We start from the raw sequence: 19,078 nt of genomic DNA, 5'->3' as shown, positions 1-19,078 counted from the left end.
ACGCGATGAAGACTAAGAATAACGTTTACCGAAAGTGAAGAGAGGAAAGAAGTTGAGGATCAATATAGCATAGCTAGACCTATACGACGAGACGGGTAAGGACTACGCTTATAAACCGTTCGTCACGAATATAAATATCGGCTCAAAGAAACTCTCTTCTTCCAATCTTACTCTTATAGACACTAGCGTACTAGGCGAGTCTTTTATAGACTATAAACTCGCGACCTCTCTTAACCTCGAACCCTAGGAACTAAAGTACCCTCGTACCCTTGAACTCTTTAACGGCACGGAGACTACTACTAGTAAGATTACTTATGTTGTACACACGTTAATCACCCTCGGAGGCAAGCGTATGTCGATCACTAGCTTCCTTACGTCCCTACCGTATTAGAAGTTTATCCTCGGCCTCCCCTAGTTTAGACGACACCGACCTATTATCGACTAGACTTCCCTTACTATCAGCTTCCCTCTAGAAGTTCCTCCGGCACCTCCGCCTTCTCCGCCGCCTCAGCGCGGTCCTAAGTATACTAAGATCTTCTAGGTGAACGCCGCTACCTTCACTACTACTACTAAGTAGCCTAAAGCTTAAGTCTTCGCCGCCTCTCTCCGCGATATCGACATCGCCCTCGAGAAGCTCGACAAGAAGCGTACACCTACCGACCCTACTACGAAGGTCCCTCCTTAGGCACACCACATCCTCTACGTATTCGATACTAAAGCCGTAGACGAGCTGCCTCCTTATCGCCCTTACGACTACAAGATTAAGCTAGAAGAAGGTGTAGAGACACCGTTCGGACCGTTATATTCTATGTCCCGAGAAGAGCTTATCGTCCTTAAGAGATACCTCGAAGAGAACCTAAAGAAGGGGTTTATTCGAGCGAGCCGTTCTAGCGCTAGCAGTCCCGTTATGTTCGTTAAGAAGCCCGGCGGTAGTCTACGCTTCTACGTAGACTACCGAGGCTTAAACGCTATTATAAAGAAGAACCGCTACCTAATACCGTTAATTTAGGAGACGCTCGAGCGCCTCTCTAAGGCCAAGTACTTCACTAAGCTCGATGTTATCGCTACGTTTAACAAGTTACGAATAGTAGAAGGACACGAGTATCTTATAGCCTTCCGTACTCGCTACGGGCTATTCGAGTCGCTCGTTATGCCCTTCGGCGTTTGTAACGGGCCTAGTACCTTCTAGAACTTCATTAACGACATCCTTTAGGAGTTCCTCGATCAGTTCTACACTACCTATATCGACGACATCCTAGTCTATAGCGAGACTAAGGAGGAGCACCGCGAGCACGTCTATAAGGTCCTTTAGAAGCTCGTAGACGCCGGCTTGTAGCTCGACATCGACAAGTACGAGTTTAAGAAGACCGAAGTCAAGTTCCTTAGTTTAATTATTACCGTAGACGGCATTAAGATAGACTAAGAGAAGATCGACGCTATCGTCGAATAGGATGCTCCTACGAACGTCAAAGAGGTCTAGGGTTTCCTAGGCTTTACTAACTTCTATCGCCGCTTTATCTACGCATTTTCGGGCGTAGTACGCCCTTTGACGAAGCTTACGCGTAAGGGTGAGAAGTTCGCCTAGACCGACGAATGCTAGGAGGCTTTTGACTTGCTCAAAGCGAAGTTTGTTAAGAACCCGCTTCTATAGCACTTCGATTTCGAACTAGAGACCCGTATAGAGACCGACGTATCCGACGGCGTAGTAGGCGGTGTCCTACTATAACGCCGCTCGCCTAAATCCCCCTAGTTACCTATCGCCTTCCTCTCTAAGAAGATGACCGCTACGGAGTATAACTACGAGATCTACGACAAGGAGCTTCTCGCTATCGTTAAAGCTTTCGAAGAGTAGCGCCCCGAGCTCGAAGGCTCTACTATACCCGTCTAAGTAAGCTCCGACTATAAGAACCTCGTCTACTTTATAAAGAGCAAGCTACTTAATCGTCGCTAGGCCCGCTAGAGCGAGTTCCTCTCCCGGTTCAACTTCGTAATCTCGTACACGCCCGGTAAGGCCAACTCGATAGCCGACGCCCTTACCCGCCGCCCTAGTAACTCTCTAGTTGATCGAAGAGGGGGCCGGCAAATCGCAGAGCAACAAGTCATTAAAGAGCACAACCTCTCTTCCGAGCTTCGAGAGTACCTATCGAACGGCTAGCCTACGCTCGCCGCTTCCTTTACTACTCTCATGCTCGCTCCTACCTACCTTAACGAGAGTGACGATGAATCCGAGCCTAAAGAATACGCCTCGGACGCTAAGGACTTGAACGACGATAAAGAGGGCTTAGTAACGACCGATAGCTTATCCGAATTAGACTTTAAGGGGTTTGATAATAAGGAGCAGCCCGAAGGCATTATAGCACGAGTACGAACAGCGTACGATGCCGACATAGACGCCTAAGAGTTAGTTCAGGCCCTTGAATCTAGCGCGAGGACATTCCCGGGCTTCTCGCTATCCGAGTACGAGCTCTAGGAAGGTGTCGTCTACTTCCGTAAGAAGCTTTACGTACCGCAGCCCGAAGGCTCTAATATCCGAGCTGAGATTCTTTAAATTATCTACGACTCCGCCTCTAGGGGTCACCTAGGCGTAGCTAAGACCTACAAGCTCCTCGCTAGGTGTTACTAGTGGCCGTATTCCTAGAAGGACGTCCGCCGCTACGTACTAAACTACGCTACTTACCGAAGAGCTAAAGCTAACCGCTACCGTCCCTACGGTCTCTTGTACCCTCTCCCGGCTCCTGATCGTCCGTAGAAGTACATTACTATAGACTTTATTACCGATCTTCCTTACGGTAAGACCTTTAGCGGCGTGAAAGTAAAGGCCCTTCTAGTGATCGTGGACCGTTACTCTAAGGACCGGTATATAATCCCGTACTAGAGTATAACCGTAAAGGAGACTACTCGCTTGTTCTACGAATTCGTCTAGCGCTTTTAAGGCCTCCCGGATAGCATTACCTCTAACAGAGGCACCTAGTTTATCTCGCACTTCTAGAAGCGTCTATATGCTATCCTAGGTATTAAGTATAACCTCTCGACTAGTTTTTAGCTACAGACCGACGGCCAGACCGAAATTACGAACGCTATCCTCGAGTAGGTCCTTCGTTACTTCGTCGACTACTACTAGAAGGATTGGCCTTAGTATATCCCTACGGTAGAGTTCGCTACTCGTAACTAGGACTCGGAGACTACTAGCTACTCTCCCTTCTATACTACGAGAGGTTACTACCCTCGTATAGGCATAGAACTAGAAGAACCTCTCCCGCCTACCGAAGACGTAAACGAGTAAGTAGTAGACGAGTTCGCTACTATACTCTTATAGATCTATAAAGAAGTTCACGACGAGATAGTGTACGTATAAGCAATCTACGAGGATCAAGCCAATCGTCGTCGCTAGCTAGCTCCCGACTACTAAGTAGGCGATATAGTCTACCTTAACTCTAAGAACATCAAGACGGACCGCCCCTCTAAGAAGCTGAACTAGAAGAACCTAGGTCCTTTTGAGATTACCGAGCGTATTAGTTTATACGCCTACCGTCTAGCTCTTCCTACGAACATAAAGATCCACGACGTCTTCTATCCCGTACGCCTTCGGCCGTCGGCTAAGGACCTATTCCCGAACTAAAACTAAGACATGCTAGGTCCTCCCGATAAAGTAGAAGTCGACGAGCCTATTAACCTACCTTCTAACGACTATGCCGTCCGTAAGATCCGGGGAATCCGCGTAGAGCCTAACGACGTTAAAGGACTACCGCCGATTAAGTATAAAGTCGAATAGTAAGGTTGCCCTAAGTAGGATACCTTATAGGAACCTATCTAATATATCATCTTCAATCGTTAAGCAATCGAAGAATACTACGCCCGCGTAGACGGCCTAGAAGTTAATATCGGCAGGCTCTTCGAATCTAAGCTCTTCGACGGGGCTTACGAATAGTGTATCGACTATAACATTAGGCCTAGGCCTAGTACTAAAGCTGAACATCCTCGATATATAGAACTACTACGGCTTCGTAGGAACTTAGCTTTGTTCGGGGGGGCTACTGTCATAGTCTCCCTATAGAGTGTATAGAAGGTAGGGACAGAAGAGCCTTAGAGTGCTTAGAAGTCGTCAAGAAGTGACAGTCTAGCTTAGTGTATAAGCGCTAAGAATTATATGCCCCGTAACATTTACTACGGGACCTAGCCCTCTAAATTCACCCCTCTACTAAACCTTAACAGATTCACTTCGGCTCGTGACTATATGACTCACGGCACTCCCGCGAGCACCCGCGACTGCGCTGGACCCTAGAAGAAGTACGTAGAAGACTCGGAACGTAGGGTAGGTTAGAATAAGGTTTTGAGCAAAGCTACTAAGCGCGGCTTCGTACGGGTTAGCCCTGTTAATACGGGGACACGTACTCGCGAGGGTCGCGTATAAATATCTGGCCTTCCCTAGGCCTCTCTTACTTTCTTCGTCTTTTGTTTTATATAGCAATCATACTATACCCTTTTGCATCTACACTTCGTACCTACATTCTCGCTTTCACCCTTACATCTTATAGGCTAGGCTCTCGCCCTAACACTTCCTTAAGGTCTTATATCTAACTCTTATACTTCTAGTATTTGTTAAAGTAGAATATAAAGAGGCCCTTAATATCCTTATCCTTTTAGAGTTAACTAAGACTCTCGGATACGATGTTACGTTCCTTCTTTATATCGGCGTACTTACGCTATATAACCTTATTAGCCTTCTTTAGGGACTCGACCTAGTTAAAAAGTGTAATAAAGTCTAACTATATCTAGCGAACGAGGTGAAACATAATCTCCGGGTATACTATAGTACGAGTCGTAAACTCGGCTAGGCTCTTAATAGTAGTATACTCTAAGGCGATTACCTACTCCTTAGGTTAGCGTATATTATTAGTTTTACTATCTTATATAGATATATTATCTCTTAACTCTATAATCTTATACATCTTGATTCCTCCTTCTTCTAAGATCTATTCTTTATCGAGGAATTGTACGAAGTTAATAGGGTCGGAGGTTAAGGTAAACTACTATTCTTTAGGTAGTAGATCCTTCTCGATCTCTTATTATTCGGCGGCGAATACGTTCGAGTCGTCGTCGGAAGGGAAGGTACCTAGGGCGGTATCGATGCCTAGGTTATTACGTATCTACGTTTTAGTAGATGCGGTTAGGAAAAGCTTAGCGCGTACGAGCGACTAACGCTTATACTTACTAAGATCTAGATAAAGAGGTTACTTAGGTAAGAGCACCCCGTTAGTAGTACTACCGGGTATAGCTATATTATACTATTACGTAGTAGATAAGACTACTCTCTTATATAAGGGCGCGCGTATTATAGGGTCCGAACGAGATAGTTGTTGTTCTACGAAGCTACAAAAGAGGAGCGCGAGGCGCGGCAAAGTTATAAAGCAAAGCTAAGCCGCGCTAACCCGATACGGAAGGTCCGCGGTTCAGCCGGGCCGACGTAGCTATAGTAGGGGGTCGCGGGCTGCCCGTGACATCTTAGTAGGTATATAAGGGCCCTATAAGAGTAGGGAGGCGCGCGTTTTACGCGAAGGAGAGAGGTAGTCTATTAACTTAACTAATACGCTTATTTACGCGACTATAGTTATTATTAGTACGCCTATACGCGCGACTCGACGGTTAGTAACTATAGTAAACTTGACCTGCCTTAACGCGTACTTTACTAGTACGATTTGATTATAACTACTAGCCTAACTAGATAGGCCGCTTATAAGACCGAACAAACTATTACGGGTAGTAATCTACAAGACGATAGTATAGGATTACCGTAAAATAAGCGTTGTTTAGTAAGGCTACGAAAGAGAAGCGCGAGGCGTACGAGATATATAAGGAAGCGCTAAGGCGCGCGACGTTACGGTAGTAGTGAACCGTAATATCTAGGGAACTATCTAAGTAGCTACTTAAAGGATAAGAACCTAGTAGGAGAGGAGGAGAAGACCTAACCGGCTATATATAATCCTATAGAAGGAAGTAGACCTAAAAACATTATAGGAAATCCTAGTAGCCCTTAAATAGAGAGAAGCTCTTAGGGAGTAAGCTAATATAGGGGACAAAGGGAAAAAGAAGCAAAGCTAAGTAGAAAGTATCGTAGGTCACCTATAGGAAACGTATTAGAACTAAAAACCGGTAAGGCTAGGAGCCCTACTAGCGGCTAGGACCTTCGGGAGGTATAACTACCTTATCTATAAAGACCTAAAGAGGGCGGAAGTAAGTATAGCTATCTAGATTTGCTCTAAGTACATTAGGCTAAGAGCATACTTGTACTAAAGAAGAGTCCTAGGATATAATTCTAAACGTTACCCCTATAGCTACCTATCCTAAAACCCGGAGTATATAGTATTAAACTATACTAAGTAGGTAAAAGGGAGAAGCTAGTAGAGGGCGAAGGTAAGAGATAGATAATACTAGGCTATTATCTAGAATAGACAAGATATAAGGAGAGTGACAAGATAGATCCTTAACGAGGACTACCTAGAGCAATTCTCCCTAGTAGTAGAAACGGAAAGGTAGATAGAGAGGAGGGAGAGAGAGAGAAGAGCCGGGGAAATAGAAGGGAGAAAGGGAATCGAGAGGAGGACATTACTAGGGTTACGGGCAAGGTAGTTATAGGGTCATAACTATAACACTAGCGTACTCTAAAGGAAGGAGAACGAAAGGACAAGATAGGAAAGAACGAGGAGGGTAAAGACGAGGAGGTTTTTATCCGTTAATCGGGTTTCCTACCTATATAAATAGACCTAAATAGCGAGAGACCTATATAGGCTATAGGGCACTAAAACAGGCGAATAAATAATCTATCTATCTATCTATATAGTAGGCCTTAGCTTATGTCCTAGGTTTTTCTTAGTTTATTCCTCGGCTTAGCTCTTAGTACTAAATATTCGTAAGGCTATAGCTCTTATTAGTTACTATCCTCCGCTACTATTTAGGGTGAGGTCGCGCTTCCTAATTAGGTAGTTATCCTCCGTAGCTCCGTAACTCTAGGGTTTACCGTTAGGGGAACGGAACCTTAATTTTAGGGTTCTTTATACTACGATTACGCCGCCGCTAGCGTAGGCGGGTCGCTACTACTTAAGTAGATTACTCGTCTTAATAAGAGCTGTCGAATAGATAGTCCTCGTCGATAAATTAGGAATCTAAGGTCTTATTTAATAGATATATACCTATATAGGCCAAATAGGGTCCTAGAATAGGGGAATAACAAATCTATCTATCTTTTAAGTCTAATAGCGGCGAGATAACCTAGGTAAAACGAATAGCTTATATAGATAGATAGATAGATTTGTTATTCCCCTATTCTAGGACCCTATCCGGCCTATATAGGTATATATCTATTATTATGTACAAAGGGAAACCCGAATAGGTGAAAACCCTTCCCGCCGCCGACTACTCCTTATCTAGTTTAGCTTTCCCTCTGAACGTACGTAGTCTATGTCACTACCCCGTTAGCCCCCGCTCCTAGCCGGTCTCGTCGCGCTACGTCGTATCCTCTCTTCCTATACTACTCCTACTAGGCGGTACTATTCTAGCCAGCCCTTCTCTAGTATCTAGTTCGTAATGCGCCGTAGGTCCTTAGCGTTGTTAAGAAGTGCCCTAATCGTCCGGTTCCTCGCCTTTGCTATCTACTCCCCCCTTCCTAGCGACTACCTCGGATAGACGAGGAGTGCGTACCGTACGTTCTAGGAGCGATAGCCGTAGGGGCAGCTAGTATTCGTGTATCCTAGAACCTTCCTCTATAATAGGTACCCCTAGAGGCCGATGTGTTCGCTTCGTAGTTAGGTTACTATACTACTCTATACCCTCGTAAGGCGGTAGTAGATAAGCTTCGGGGGGTACTTAACCGCGGATTTTGTAGCTAACTATTCCTTAGGTTGTCCCGCTAGCTAAGGGCGTCTACTATGCCCTATAACCTAGTTGTTCTACCTCTCTTTCTATAGTTGCTCTATAAACGATTTCTTACCTTCCTATTATATTACTAGCTGTTCGTCCCTTGCCCTATAGTTCGGCTCGTTTCCGGGTCGAATGCCCCTATACGCTAGTACTAATTCGCGGGCCCTTACGACTATACTAGCGATGACCTTCTATACTAGGTACTATGCCGACTTGCCTAAGTAGGAGGTCCGTAGTCCCTAGATATATAGGTCGATCGGCAGTATAGCGGTCTCGTGCTTAAGTATCCTTATTAGTATCGACTTATATACCCCGGTAACCTTCCTTAGGCATTAGTTTTAGATCTTCGCTAGCGGCGCGACGAGTCCCTTCGATAGGCAGGCCCTCTTACCTAAGGACTATACTTAGCTGCTATAGGTAAGGACTAGCCGTATAATAGCCGTATATAGAAGTCGTAACTACCGGAAGTCCGCCCCCTATATAGACGTAGTGAGCCTCTAGCATAATGCTATATTCTGTTCAGCTTTCCGTAATATTGCCTATACGTACTTCCTCTACCGTAGCGCCGGGTCTACCTATAGTCCGAGGATCCTAAGCTAATTTACCGGGTTAGTCGTGTGCCCCTATATCTAGATAGAAGCTTGTATATTGTAGAACCGTGGCCGGCGCGTAAAATGTATTAGATTGTACTTTCCTAGGGCAAACCGAGCCCCGTGCCTCCTAGCCTAGTCCTCGTAGATCTTGTGCTTCTCTTCTAGTAGCCTACAGTTCTCCTTAGTCGAGGAAGACTACGCTAGGATGTTTGTGTCGTCTACGAAGCCGCTCGTAGCGGTGTTCTAGGATTCTAGGGCTAGGAGCAGCGTCGCTATAAAGAAGAGGAACAGAATAGGTGCTAGCGTTAAGCCTTACGGGATTCTAGTATAGACTACTTGAAATAGGCTTCTATACTAGCCGACTAGGATCGACGTACTACGGTTTTAGAGGTAGGACCGTACGAAGTTGACAAGCTACTTAGGGAGTCCTTTCGACCTTAGGATGTAGAGTAGCCGCGGGTGTAATACGTAGTTAAAGGCTCCCGATATGTCTAGGCTAAGTAAGGAAGCTACCTTGTCCCTATTCTTATACTAGATAGCCTTTACCTAAGAGGTGATAAGTTCTATCGCGAATAGCGTCGATCGCTATAGGCGCGCACCTATCTAGGTGTCCGGGAGTAGGGAGTGTTCCTCTACCGCCTCGGAGAGTCTCGTTATAACTAGCTTCTTAAGCGCCTTCCTAAGAGTGTTAAGGAGCGCAATTAGGCGGTACGACTTTACCTACGTATAGTCTTCCTTCTACGGCTTACGTAGGACCACTGTCGTCGATTGTTTAAAAGCTATCGGGTAGTATCCGGTCTATAGGTAGGCGTTAAAGATCGCTATAACTACTAGGGCTAGTTGATCTCTACACTTCTTTAGTAGCTCGTTTAGGATCCTATCCGGCCCCGGGGCTTTCTTCGCCGGCAACTTCCTTAGTATAGCGGCAACTTCTCCCTCGGACACCTCCTATTAGACCGCGATGCTAGGGGCTAGGAGAGTAGAGCTGTTTATGTCGCTTAGATTAGCCTCGACTAGGGGCGGGAAGAACTTGCTAGCTAGTAGACGCGCCTTAGCCTCGGGGTCGCTAACCGGGCTACTAGGCGATTGTAGCGCTAGGATAGAGAAGGAGGGGCCCTGTATAGGGTCCTATCGGGCCCATTTCGCTAGCTTCTATATCCTCTCTAGCTTACCGGCGATTTCTTCTACTATAGCCCTCTAGCCGACTACTTTCTCCCTTCGTATTATAGCTTTCTTCTATTAGTATACCTCCCTATATACGTTCTAGGCCTCCTCGCTATAGCTGCTCGTCTACACCCGGCGGGCTCTCCTTGCTTCTCTTACTACCGTAGTGCACTCCGGCGTCTAGTATAGTTTAGACTATGTCGTTAGTTAGGTAAGCGGAACGTAAAGTGAGGTCGCTTTTCTTATTTCGTCTGTCAACCCCTAGACTACTTCGTCTATCTCGTCTTTACTGTTGTATTGCTACTACGCGATCTAGACTAGCCTCTTAGAGTTATCGAGGTACGCCTAGATATTGGCCTAGTAGGCCTTTCCCTAGTTTAGCTTAGGGGTTCTCGCTAGTATACGTTATATCTATGTCGTAATAGAGGTCCTAACTGGCATATAGTCTAACGACGCCTCGAGTTTATGTTCGATCCTATAGTAGGTTACCGTATAGTAGTAGCTATCTAAGATCTAGGAGAGGTCGATCGTGCCTTAGAGTCCCCCTCTCTTCTAGGTGCCTAGGTCCTTCGGGGTATTAAGGGCAATTGCGTTGCTCGCTATTAAGTCGAGTACTTCGTCGGCTATAGAGTACGGCTATATAAGGCTTTCCTAGGAAGGGTGGTGTATATTAAAGTCTCCTACTACGATGTGGCACCCTTGTCTCTTAAGCGTACTGTCTAGGTGTCTATAGACCCCTAGGTCCCGGCTAGACCTCGAGGCTAGCGGTTATATATATAGGTTGTGTATCTAGGTACTACCTACGTAGAGGGAGGTAATATCGCCCCCGCCTTCTTCGTCTACGTAGTACACTACCTCCTAGTCGGATTCTAGTATATCCTTGCTAATATAGAAGCATATACGGGGTCTACCGTCGCCTCGTAGGCATGTCGTATAGCCTAGTGACTTGTAGGTCGTTAGTCTCTTATAGTACGGGTTAATCTATAGCTCCTAGATTATAAGGACGTAGTAGACGCGCGGGTCCGCCTCGTATAGGAAATAGTTCTAGACTATATCCTTGCTATAGTTAACGTTATACTAGATGATACTAAGCGTATCGAGGCTAGTTATCGGCATCGACAATCATTTCCTCTATATCGTCCTATGTCCTACTGCCCTATACGTCCTAGTCTACGCCTATCGGCTATATACTAAAGGGGAGCCGGGCCTAGTTAGATTCCCTCGCCGTAGCTAGCAGAGCACGTGGCCTCCCGTACGCCCTAGGTTACGCATCCTTTATATCGTTCTCGGCCCTAGGGCGCTTATACCCGACCGCCGCTAGTTAGTTCTGGTATAGGCTAGCCTTACGGTCGCCGTAGAATCTTAGGGCGACGGTTCTGTTTATAAATGCCTTGTTTTTCGCTAGTTTCCGCTATAGGCATTCCGCACTATACGATAGGTAGTGCCCCGGACAGTTCGCGTACCGTCTCGTAGTCGATGTACAGTCCCTAGATATATAGTCTCCTATATAGTTCGAGCAGGCCTACTTATTTATGTACGTGTAGGTTTGGTGTCTATACTGTTAGCATTTGAAGCATTAGAGGACACGAAAGGATAAGGAGTGCTTTTCTACTGTCTTAAGGCTATATTACTAGACTAGGCCTTGTTCTATCGCTAGATCCGCCGCTTTCGCGTCTTATAGCTATACTATTAGCGCCGAGGCCTTCTTACCTTCTAGCCATTTCCTATAGAGCCAAGTCGCCTTCTAGATTAGAGAGTTAAGAGTGACCGGGTTGTCCTCTTAGAGAGCGCGTAGGTGACCCTAGTTAGTTAGGTCAAACTCCTTAGACATGTCGTAGACTAGGATCGTAAATTGTTTCGTTAAGACCTTCGCTAATGCCGCAACCTTAGATGCCTACTATAGCTATGCCTCTAGGTGCCTCCTAGTAGTAGTAGAGCTAGTATAGATCTATAGAGTGCCGTTAGACTGTTAGTTCACTACGACCACCCCTAGTTAGTTAATTCGTTAGGCGAGCTCCTTGTTTAATAGCTTCGTAACTTCGGCCTAGTCTTCCTTTGCTATAATACGGATCGTAACTACATCGTGCGTTAGGCGGGGGCCTAGTATCGATGCCGCGACCGATACCTAGCTATAGGGGTGTTAATTCCGGGTGGCCTTACTAATCGCCTAGGACGTCGTCCTCATTTCTTGTTGCCCTCGGTAATACGACAGTATAAGCGCCGTACGTAGCTAAGTGATTATTATTTATAGAGACCGGTAAGGGAGCTGATCGTTAGTTTCTATACTTTTTGCGTCCTCTATAAGTTGCTACTAGTTGTCTTAGGGGGGCTTCGCCTATAGGGCTGTAGGCGCCGTTAGTGCCGTAGCCTAGGCTACTATTACCTAGGAGTTACCTAATGTAGCTAGGCACCTCCGCGGCGTTTAGAGCTGAAGAAACAGGGTGAAGAGAGCTTCAAGCTATCTAGATTAAATGAGGTAGAACTCCCTTAGTCCTAGGGGTAGTGGCCTGCTTTATATATCGTTAGAATGGCCTTGATAAGAGCTTTCGAATGTGTCTTGTTTTAGCGCCTCCCTTAGACGATTGATGTTACTGAGGATGAATAGCTTATATAAGTTTTTAAGGTAAAATATACGCGAGAAATATAAGTCCGTAAGGCGCGATATTACGGAAGTTAGAAAAAACTAAGTAGGAGTGAATTACTACTATACTATCGACTTCTTTACCTTTATTAAGCGAAGGGTAGCTTAGAAGGTACCGAGAGCGAGTACTAGTTATACCGTAGGGAGCTTACGACTGTAGGTTAACGACGTTAGCGAGCGAAGGTATCTAGAAAGCGCCCGTAGCGATAACTATAATTATAATAAGATCAAAATGTAGCGGTGCTATAGCTATTACCCTATATAAGGTCGAGAGATAATTTAGAGCGCACGCTCTTATTAGTCAAAAAGAATCTAGAAATTTATAATTGGCTACGTATATACCCGCTAGCAGACTTAAACCCCTTCTCGGCGAAGAACTCCAAAATCTGTATCTAGCTACCTTACACTTAATATAACGACACGGACAGCGATATTATAGCTTCGAAGTGTCGGCGGCGCTATCGATGCGGGCGCATACCCTTCGCGCCTCCCCTTGAGACGGTCACCGGCTCTCCAGCACTACATTTTACGTACTTACGCATATCCTGCTGTTGTAGCCCAAGGGATATCGCCACCGCCGCAGACTCGATTCCGGCTCCAACCCGGCCTCATGTCGGCACAACGCTAGGCAAAAAAATCAGAAGCACGAAGCAAAAACATGCAACACAAGGGGTTCCCACGTGGTCACCTACCGTAGTACTAGTCTTGCGGTCCAGTGCTTTTATATGGAAGAGCGGACGGGATTCCTAGCATCTACTGGCCTATGGTCGTATGTGCTGAGCGAACGGTGCATCGCAGCCGCTGATTCCTCGTACTCACCACACCAAGGGCTGGCGACAAAGAATGTTGCCGGCGTAGGTGTCGACTCAACACCTAGAACGCTGATCGAAAGGCCTATCGCCGTGGAGTGAACACACAGGATGACGTGCTGCAAGCTCGACTGTATCGACACGACATTGCTGCTTAGCTACACGCCCGCGTGTCAAAGCAAAGGCCTTTACTGTTGTTGACGAATCGTGCGCCAGGGGTTCGTCAGAAGGCTGAGATAGACACATTCTGACTTCGGGCACTATAGACATCGCCACCTCCTTCGCAGCATCATAAATATACACACCCACAAGGCGACAACTCTACTCCTCATCCGCCTCCTCACCCTTCGCCGCCAACCTCTCATGACACTCCTTCGCCAACACCTTAACCCTCTCCATCTCCTTCTCACTCCCCTCCTTCTCCTCAAACTCAAACCACTTCTTAAACACGAACTTCGCGCGCCTCTTTTTCATCTTCAGCGCAGCCACACGCCCGAATAGTGCTCTCGTTTTGTCGATCGCGTCCTTCTTCTCAGCATCGTCCTTGGCCCTGCTGACTCGTGACCGCTCAAGGTCTAGGAAGCGGTCCCATCCAGCAGACCACTTCGGCCACTCGGCGAGGATGTTCTCGAAGATGGTGCGTCCACGCTCGGCGTCACCGTGCTTCGTTTTGAACTCGAGTGCGGCGAAGTCGGCGGTTAGGTCTCGATGTTTTGGCATGGGGATTGATTGCATGGCCTTGGGGAGAAGTGCTCGTGCACGTTCTGCAGCATGCTTGTCGTTCATCAGGAACGTGGCGTAGTTGAGCCATACATCCGGCACAGCCCTGAAGTTCTTGTTGCCGATCATACGTTCGTAGATGTTATCGGCCTTCTCAAGCTGGCCGGAGCTGATGTAGATGGAAGCTAGCTTCTCGTGCATCTCGAGAGAGTCTTGAACTTGGCAAGCTTCCTTGAAGACTTCGTCTACGTGCTCCTCGTCGCCATACTCGACTTCAAGGTTGAGCCACGCGACCCACACGTTGAGCTTTTCTTCTGTCTCGCGGATGTGGATAGTCCTCAAGGCACGTTCGGCTATCTTTCGGGCTTCATCAAGTTCGCTGAGCTGGATCTGGAAGGCCATGTATTGGATCCAGAGCGATGAGTTGTTTGGCTGCCCAAGGAGTTGTCGTTCGAAGTCGCTTACACTGCGTGGGCCGTACTTGTCCAGATCGCCAGTCAAATCTTCCTTGATCTCGGGCTTGTTACGCTTGCGCTTCTTGGTCGCGGTGGTGTCGGGTTCTGACTCGTAGCCTGCTCCGTTGGTGTTGGTATCCAGCACATCCCCGTTCCAGTCGAAGCCGTTGGTCTTGAGGCCACCTGTGGACTTTGCAGCCGGTTCGTCATCAATCTCCATGCCATCTGCAGCATCGTCCTCGTCACTGTCCATGTCCTGAACGTCATCGAGGTTGACACCACCTTCTGCATCACTCTCTTCCTCGACCTCGACACCGCCAGTCTCACCGAGGTCCATTTCGACATTGTCATCCTCGCTTTCTTCCTCGTCTTCTTCCTCGTCCTCATCGTCAAAGTAGCTTGCCTTTAGCCCGAGACTGATCTTGCGGTTCTCAACGTCGACGCTGAGCACCTTGGCTTTGACGACATCGCCAGTGCTGTAAAGTTTTCTGACGTCCTCCACCCGTCTGGCTGCAACCTCGCTTCGATGGCACAGGCCAGACAGTCTTGGCTGAGTATTGTCGATGTCGACGAAAGCGCCAAAGTCTTCCACTTTGCGGACTCTGCCGGTGACTGTGTCTCCAGCTTTCAGGTCATCAATGGAGAGCGGTGGCGTGTAGTTACCGTCAACGTGGCTTTGCTTCAAGCTCATCTGCACCTGCTTCGTAGCGTTGTCGATGGACAAGATGCGGCCTTTGACAAGCTGATCAATTTCGTGCAGGCTCTTCCAATTTTTGACGAATCGATCGTTAAGATCCGAGATGCGGACCAGGGCGTCAACTGTGGCGCCAAGCGAGATGAAGACACCCTTGTCGGTCACTTGCTTGACAAAACCTCTCACGATGTCGCCGACCTTCAGGCTAGCAGTGTCATTGACCTGAGCATCTTTGGTGGGTAGACTGGAAGACAGGACTTTGCTGGGCCGAAGACTGAGAAAGATCTTCTTGTTGGGTGCATCAACAGCAAGAACGCAGACTCTGACGATATCGTTTTTGTTGTGCTGTGCCGGGTTAGCTTGCTCGAAATCGTCGCTAAGCTCAGCCAGTGGGACGACACCAGCAATGGTGTCTGTAATCTGCACGTTGACGAGTCGCTCTGTGGTCTTGGTGACTCTAGCCGGAATGACCATGCCTGCCCTCAGATCCTTCAGAGTTTTGACTTCCGACGTCTCGTTTTGGCGAGCTGTCAGGTCGAGCCTGTTGGCCGACACGTCGACGCTCTTGACTTTGACACGGAGAGCACAGCCAACACGGAAGCGGTTCTCGACATTCTGCAGTTGCCCAACATCGTCAGACAAATCCATCAGAGCCACCCTACCTCTGACATTCGGTGATAAGTTGACCCATACACAGTTATCGCCATGGTTGTTGACGAACGCCAGATGTGTCGAGCCAGGTTTGACTGAGTCCAGACCAAGTAACGATTCGTCCCAAGCGTCCACTCTTGACTTCTTGGCAGAGAGTTCGAAGACAGGAACCTTGCCTTGTCTGTGGCTGATAGGAAGGAAGCGATGGTTACGAGCATCGTGGATACCGAGCACCTTGACGTCGACGATCTCATTTTGCTTGAACTTCTGGAGAGGTGCTGCCTTGTTGGTGATCTCGTCCCATGAGTCGAAAGCTTCGCTCACGTCTATGCGACCTCGGACGTTATCAGCAAGGCGGACGTTGATCTGTGTGGCCTTGATGGACACAATGCGCGCTTTCACAACCCTGCCGAGCGTGATGTCAGCCAACGAGCTGATTGAAGTGTCCACGGGGTTCCCTGCTTGCTCGACCGCTGCTGGCTTGACCTTTGTCGCTAGGCCGTTCGTGGCAGCTTGCTCACGCATGCTCAGAATGAATCGCTCGTGGATATCGTCCGTACCAGTAACATACGCAACGACAGTCTGATCTTTCCTCAAACCAAAACTGGGTTGTGTCAGGAGATCCGCCAAGATCTGGGTCTTCGGTACAAGCCCGACAACGCCATTTGCAAACTCGACGTACACGCCCTCGGGTGTGATATTTCGGACAAACCCATGCACTCTCTTGCCCTGGCGAGCGTCAGCGAATGACTTGATCAAGGCGCCCGTCTTTGTATCTTCGACCATCGAAGGCTTGTTGCTCAGGACGACGGTGTGGCTGCGATCCTGCTTATTCAGTACAAGCAGATTCGTAAGCTTCTGCCCAACTCGAATGCGCTTCAGCTCTTTCTCTGCCTTACTGGCTGAGCCGTCCAGTACATGTCCGATTCTGATGGTTCCTCGAATACCACTATCCAGATCCACCGCAATGCTATCTGCGAGCTTCTCCGAGACTGTGGCACTGACGAGTTGACCTCCAGATGCTTCATCCCAAGCAGTCTGTTGCTCGTCGTCAAAAGTGCTGCTGTCCTTGCAAGTCACCTTCATTTCTTGGGTCTCTGGGCTGACGGACAGCACTTTGACGGTCACCGTCTGGCCAAGTCGGAAGTGCTTCTCTGGTTTCTCAATGAATGTTTCACTCATCTCCGCGACAGGTAGCCAAGCTCTGACAGGACCATAGAATTGCACTGCAGCACCATGTGGCAGTAAGCTCACAATAGTTCCTTTGCTCTCCATTCCGGGCTGCAAACCGCTGTAGTCCTTCCATACAGTGGCTGAGTCTTCTACCAGTGACTTCTTCAGCGTGACACGCACGTGTCGTTTTTCCGTGTCAACTGACAGTATTCTGCCCTTTAGGGGCAATCCTTCTCGGAACTTGCGCTCTGGATGCGACAAGTGAGCATCGCTCAGGTGCATCTCAGGGACCAGCCCAGTAATGCTGTCGCTAAGCTTGACGAGCACACCAGTCACACCACTCTTGCCGCCGAGAATGAGCTTGTCCACGGTGCCGGTGACGATATCACCCACGGGCAAGTCTTCGAGGCGAAGGAAGGTCTGGCCGAGGATTGACTTCTTCAAGGACACGTAGTAGATGTTGTCCACGGGGTTGTATGAAAGAATCCTGGCCTTGTGTGTACTCTCTGGCTTGAATGGTCCAGTCGTCGATATAGAATCGGTTTTGCTGTCTGACAGCTGCGAGATGTGTGCATAAGCCTTCCTGCCATCGGTGAGGTCCATGAAGATTCCTCGGTCAGCAACAACGCTTGTGACCTTTGCATCGTCGACAATTGAAGAGGGCGCAAGTGGTTGGCTCAGCTCGTTCGCCTCTGTCTTCGTCTTGGAAGAAGCAGCTACGCCGAGCTTCGAAGTTGGTGGAGTCAAACCAACCAGTTGCGAGAGAAGTGAAACTCCCACTTTGCGAGCGCCATCGTCCTGGGGTATGGAGAATATGACACGAGCCTTCACCTTTGATCCCACTTTGTGTTTCTTGTTCATGTCGGTAACACTGCCAGCGCCGGAGTGAACCACGTCTGATGTGACGTCCAGCATGCCCATGATCTTGCCGGCGATACCCTTGGGACCAGTCTCTGTGACCAGCACATCAACCGCCGTACCTGGTAGGAAGGCATCTACACTAGGCGCTTCACCAACAAGTGGCAGCTTGTCCTTGTCTTTGCCTTCTCTTGCTGCGATCGAGAACTTGCTTGGGTCCAGTGTCAGGTTGATCACCTTTCCATTGCTCGCCTTGCCCGTGACGAGACAAAGCATGACCTGGCCTTCTTGGACTTGGTCGAGACTGTACGCGGATCCAAGAGCCTTCTTGCTGACGAAGCCTTTGACAGTATTGTCCGATAGGCCAAGGTCCATGACAATACCATGGTCCTCGACACTGCGGACAGCGGCCTGGACTGTGCTGTTGGGGACCACATTCTCTTCGCCAAGAGCGCCATTGACCGAAACCGGATCCAGCGACAGCTCGATGTGCTTCTTGCTTTTGCTGCCGTCCTTCGGCTCTGTACCCATCGCCGTGATCGAAGCTCTCAGCCATTGGCCAACATAGAACAACTGCTTGAGGTCCACATCTTCGTCGTCCTCGTCCTCGGGCTTCTCGTCGCTCGCTAGTACGCGTTCGATGCGGGATGTGAGTCGTTCGGAGACAGACAGTATGGGCGCGAATCCTGTCAGGTTGTTCGGTAGAGCCAATGCAACATCTCGTCCGGTGATGGCTGTCACACGCCCCAGCACTGAGCTGCCGACCACCAGATTCTTGTAGCCGAGACCTTCCTTGCGCACTTCAGTGATCTTCACCTTCTTGTCGCCCTTCTCCCCATCCCGCTTCTTCTTCTGTTTCTTCTTCGCCGGCGCCGCAGCTTCTTCATCGAACAGCTCTCCGTCTTCGTCGGCAGCATTCGCAACGCCGCCTTCCTCCTCAATCAGCACATCGCGCTCGGCCTGTGCCTGAATCTGCTTCCGCTCGATCGGCGTCAATACACCTGCGCCGCCACGTGGAAATGCCCTCTCCTCCTGCTGCAAGATCGACTTCAGCGCAGATTTGGGCTCTCTCTTCTCGCCATCCTGCGACTTCCGCGGCTTCTGCTCCTTGACGTCCTCCTTGTCGTCTGCAGACTTGGCCTTCTTACTCGGCCGCTCGTCAGCTACAGCCTTTCTCTTTACAGGCGCCATGTCGACAAGTGAATGCGACAGAGATAATGCTGTTACAGTATGCGGCACTCCAATGCACTCGACAAAACTTCGAGATCTGGAAATTCTGAATAAGGTTTGGCTTGACCAGGGTCCGCAGTTTATTATGTAACCAGATCGCGTCTGGAGGAAGTCGCGACTGCACTTTACGCGTGCCACCCATTCTTCCACCTCCTCCTACATTACATCTGCTTCTG

At 48.4% G+C, this 19,078-nt stretch overlaps 1 protein-coding gene across 1 annotated transcript; it reads right to left on the bottom strand.

Moving 5' to 3' along the window:
* Window positions 1–13,442: 13,442 nt before the first annotated feature.
* Window positions 13,443–18,863, bottom strand: CLAFUR5_03017 (rRNA biogenesis protein rrp5; the record flags this gene model as incomplete). Its single annotated transcript, XM_047902165.1, has 1 exon — window positions 13,443–18,863. The coding sequence occupies one exon, from the start codon at window positions 18,861–18,863 to the stop codon at window positions 13,443–13,445; it is 5,421 nt and encodes a 1,806-aa protein (XP_047757626.1).
* Between the last annotated feature and the right edge of the window lie 215 nt (window positions 18,864–19,078).

The sequence above is a fragment of the Fulvia fulva genome, chromosome 2 (assembly GCF_020509005.1).
Source record: "Fulvia fulva chromosome 2, complete sequence".
Lineage (NCBI taxonomy): Eukaryota > Fungi > Ascomycota > Dothideomycetes > Mycosphaerellales > Mycosphaerellaceae > Fulvia > Fulvia fulva.
The sequence above is the reverse complement of the archived record's forward strand: the minus strand, read 5'-3'. Positions and strand labels throughout refer to the sequence as shown.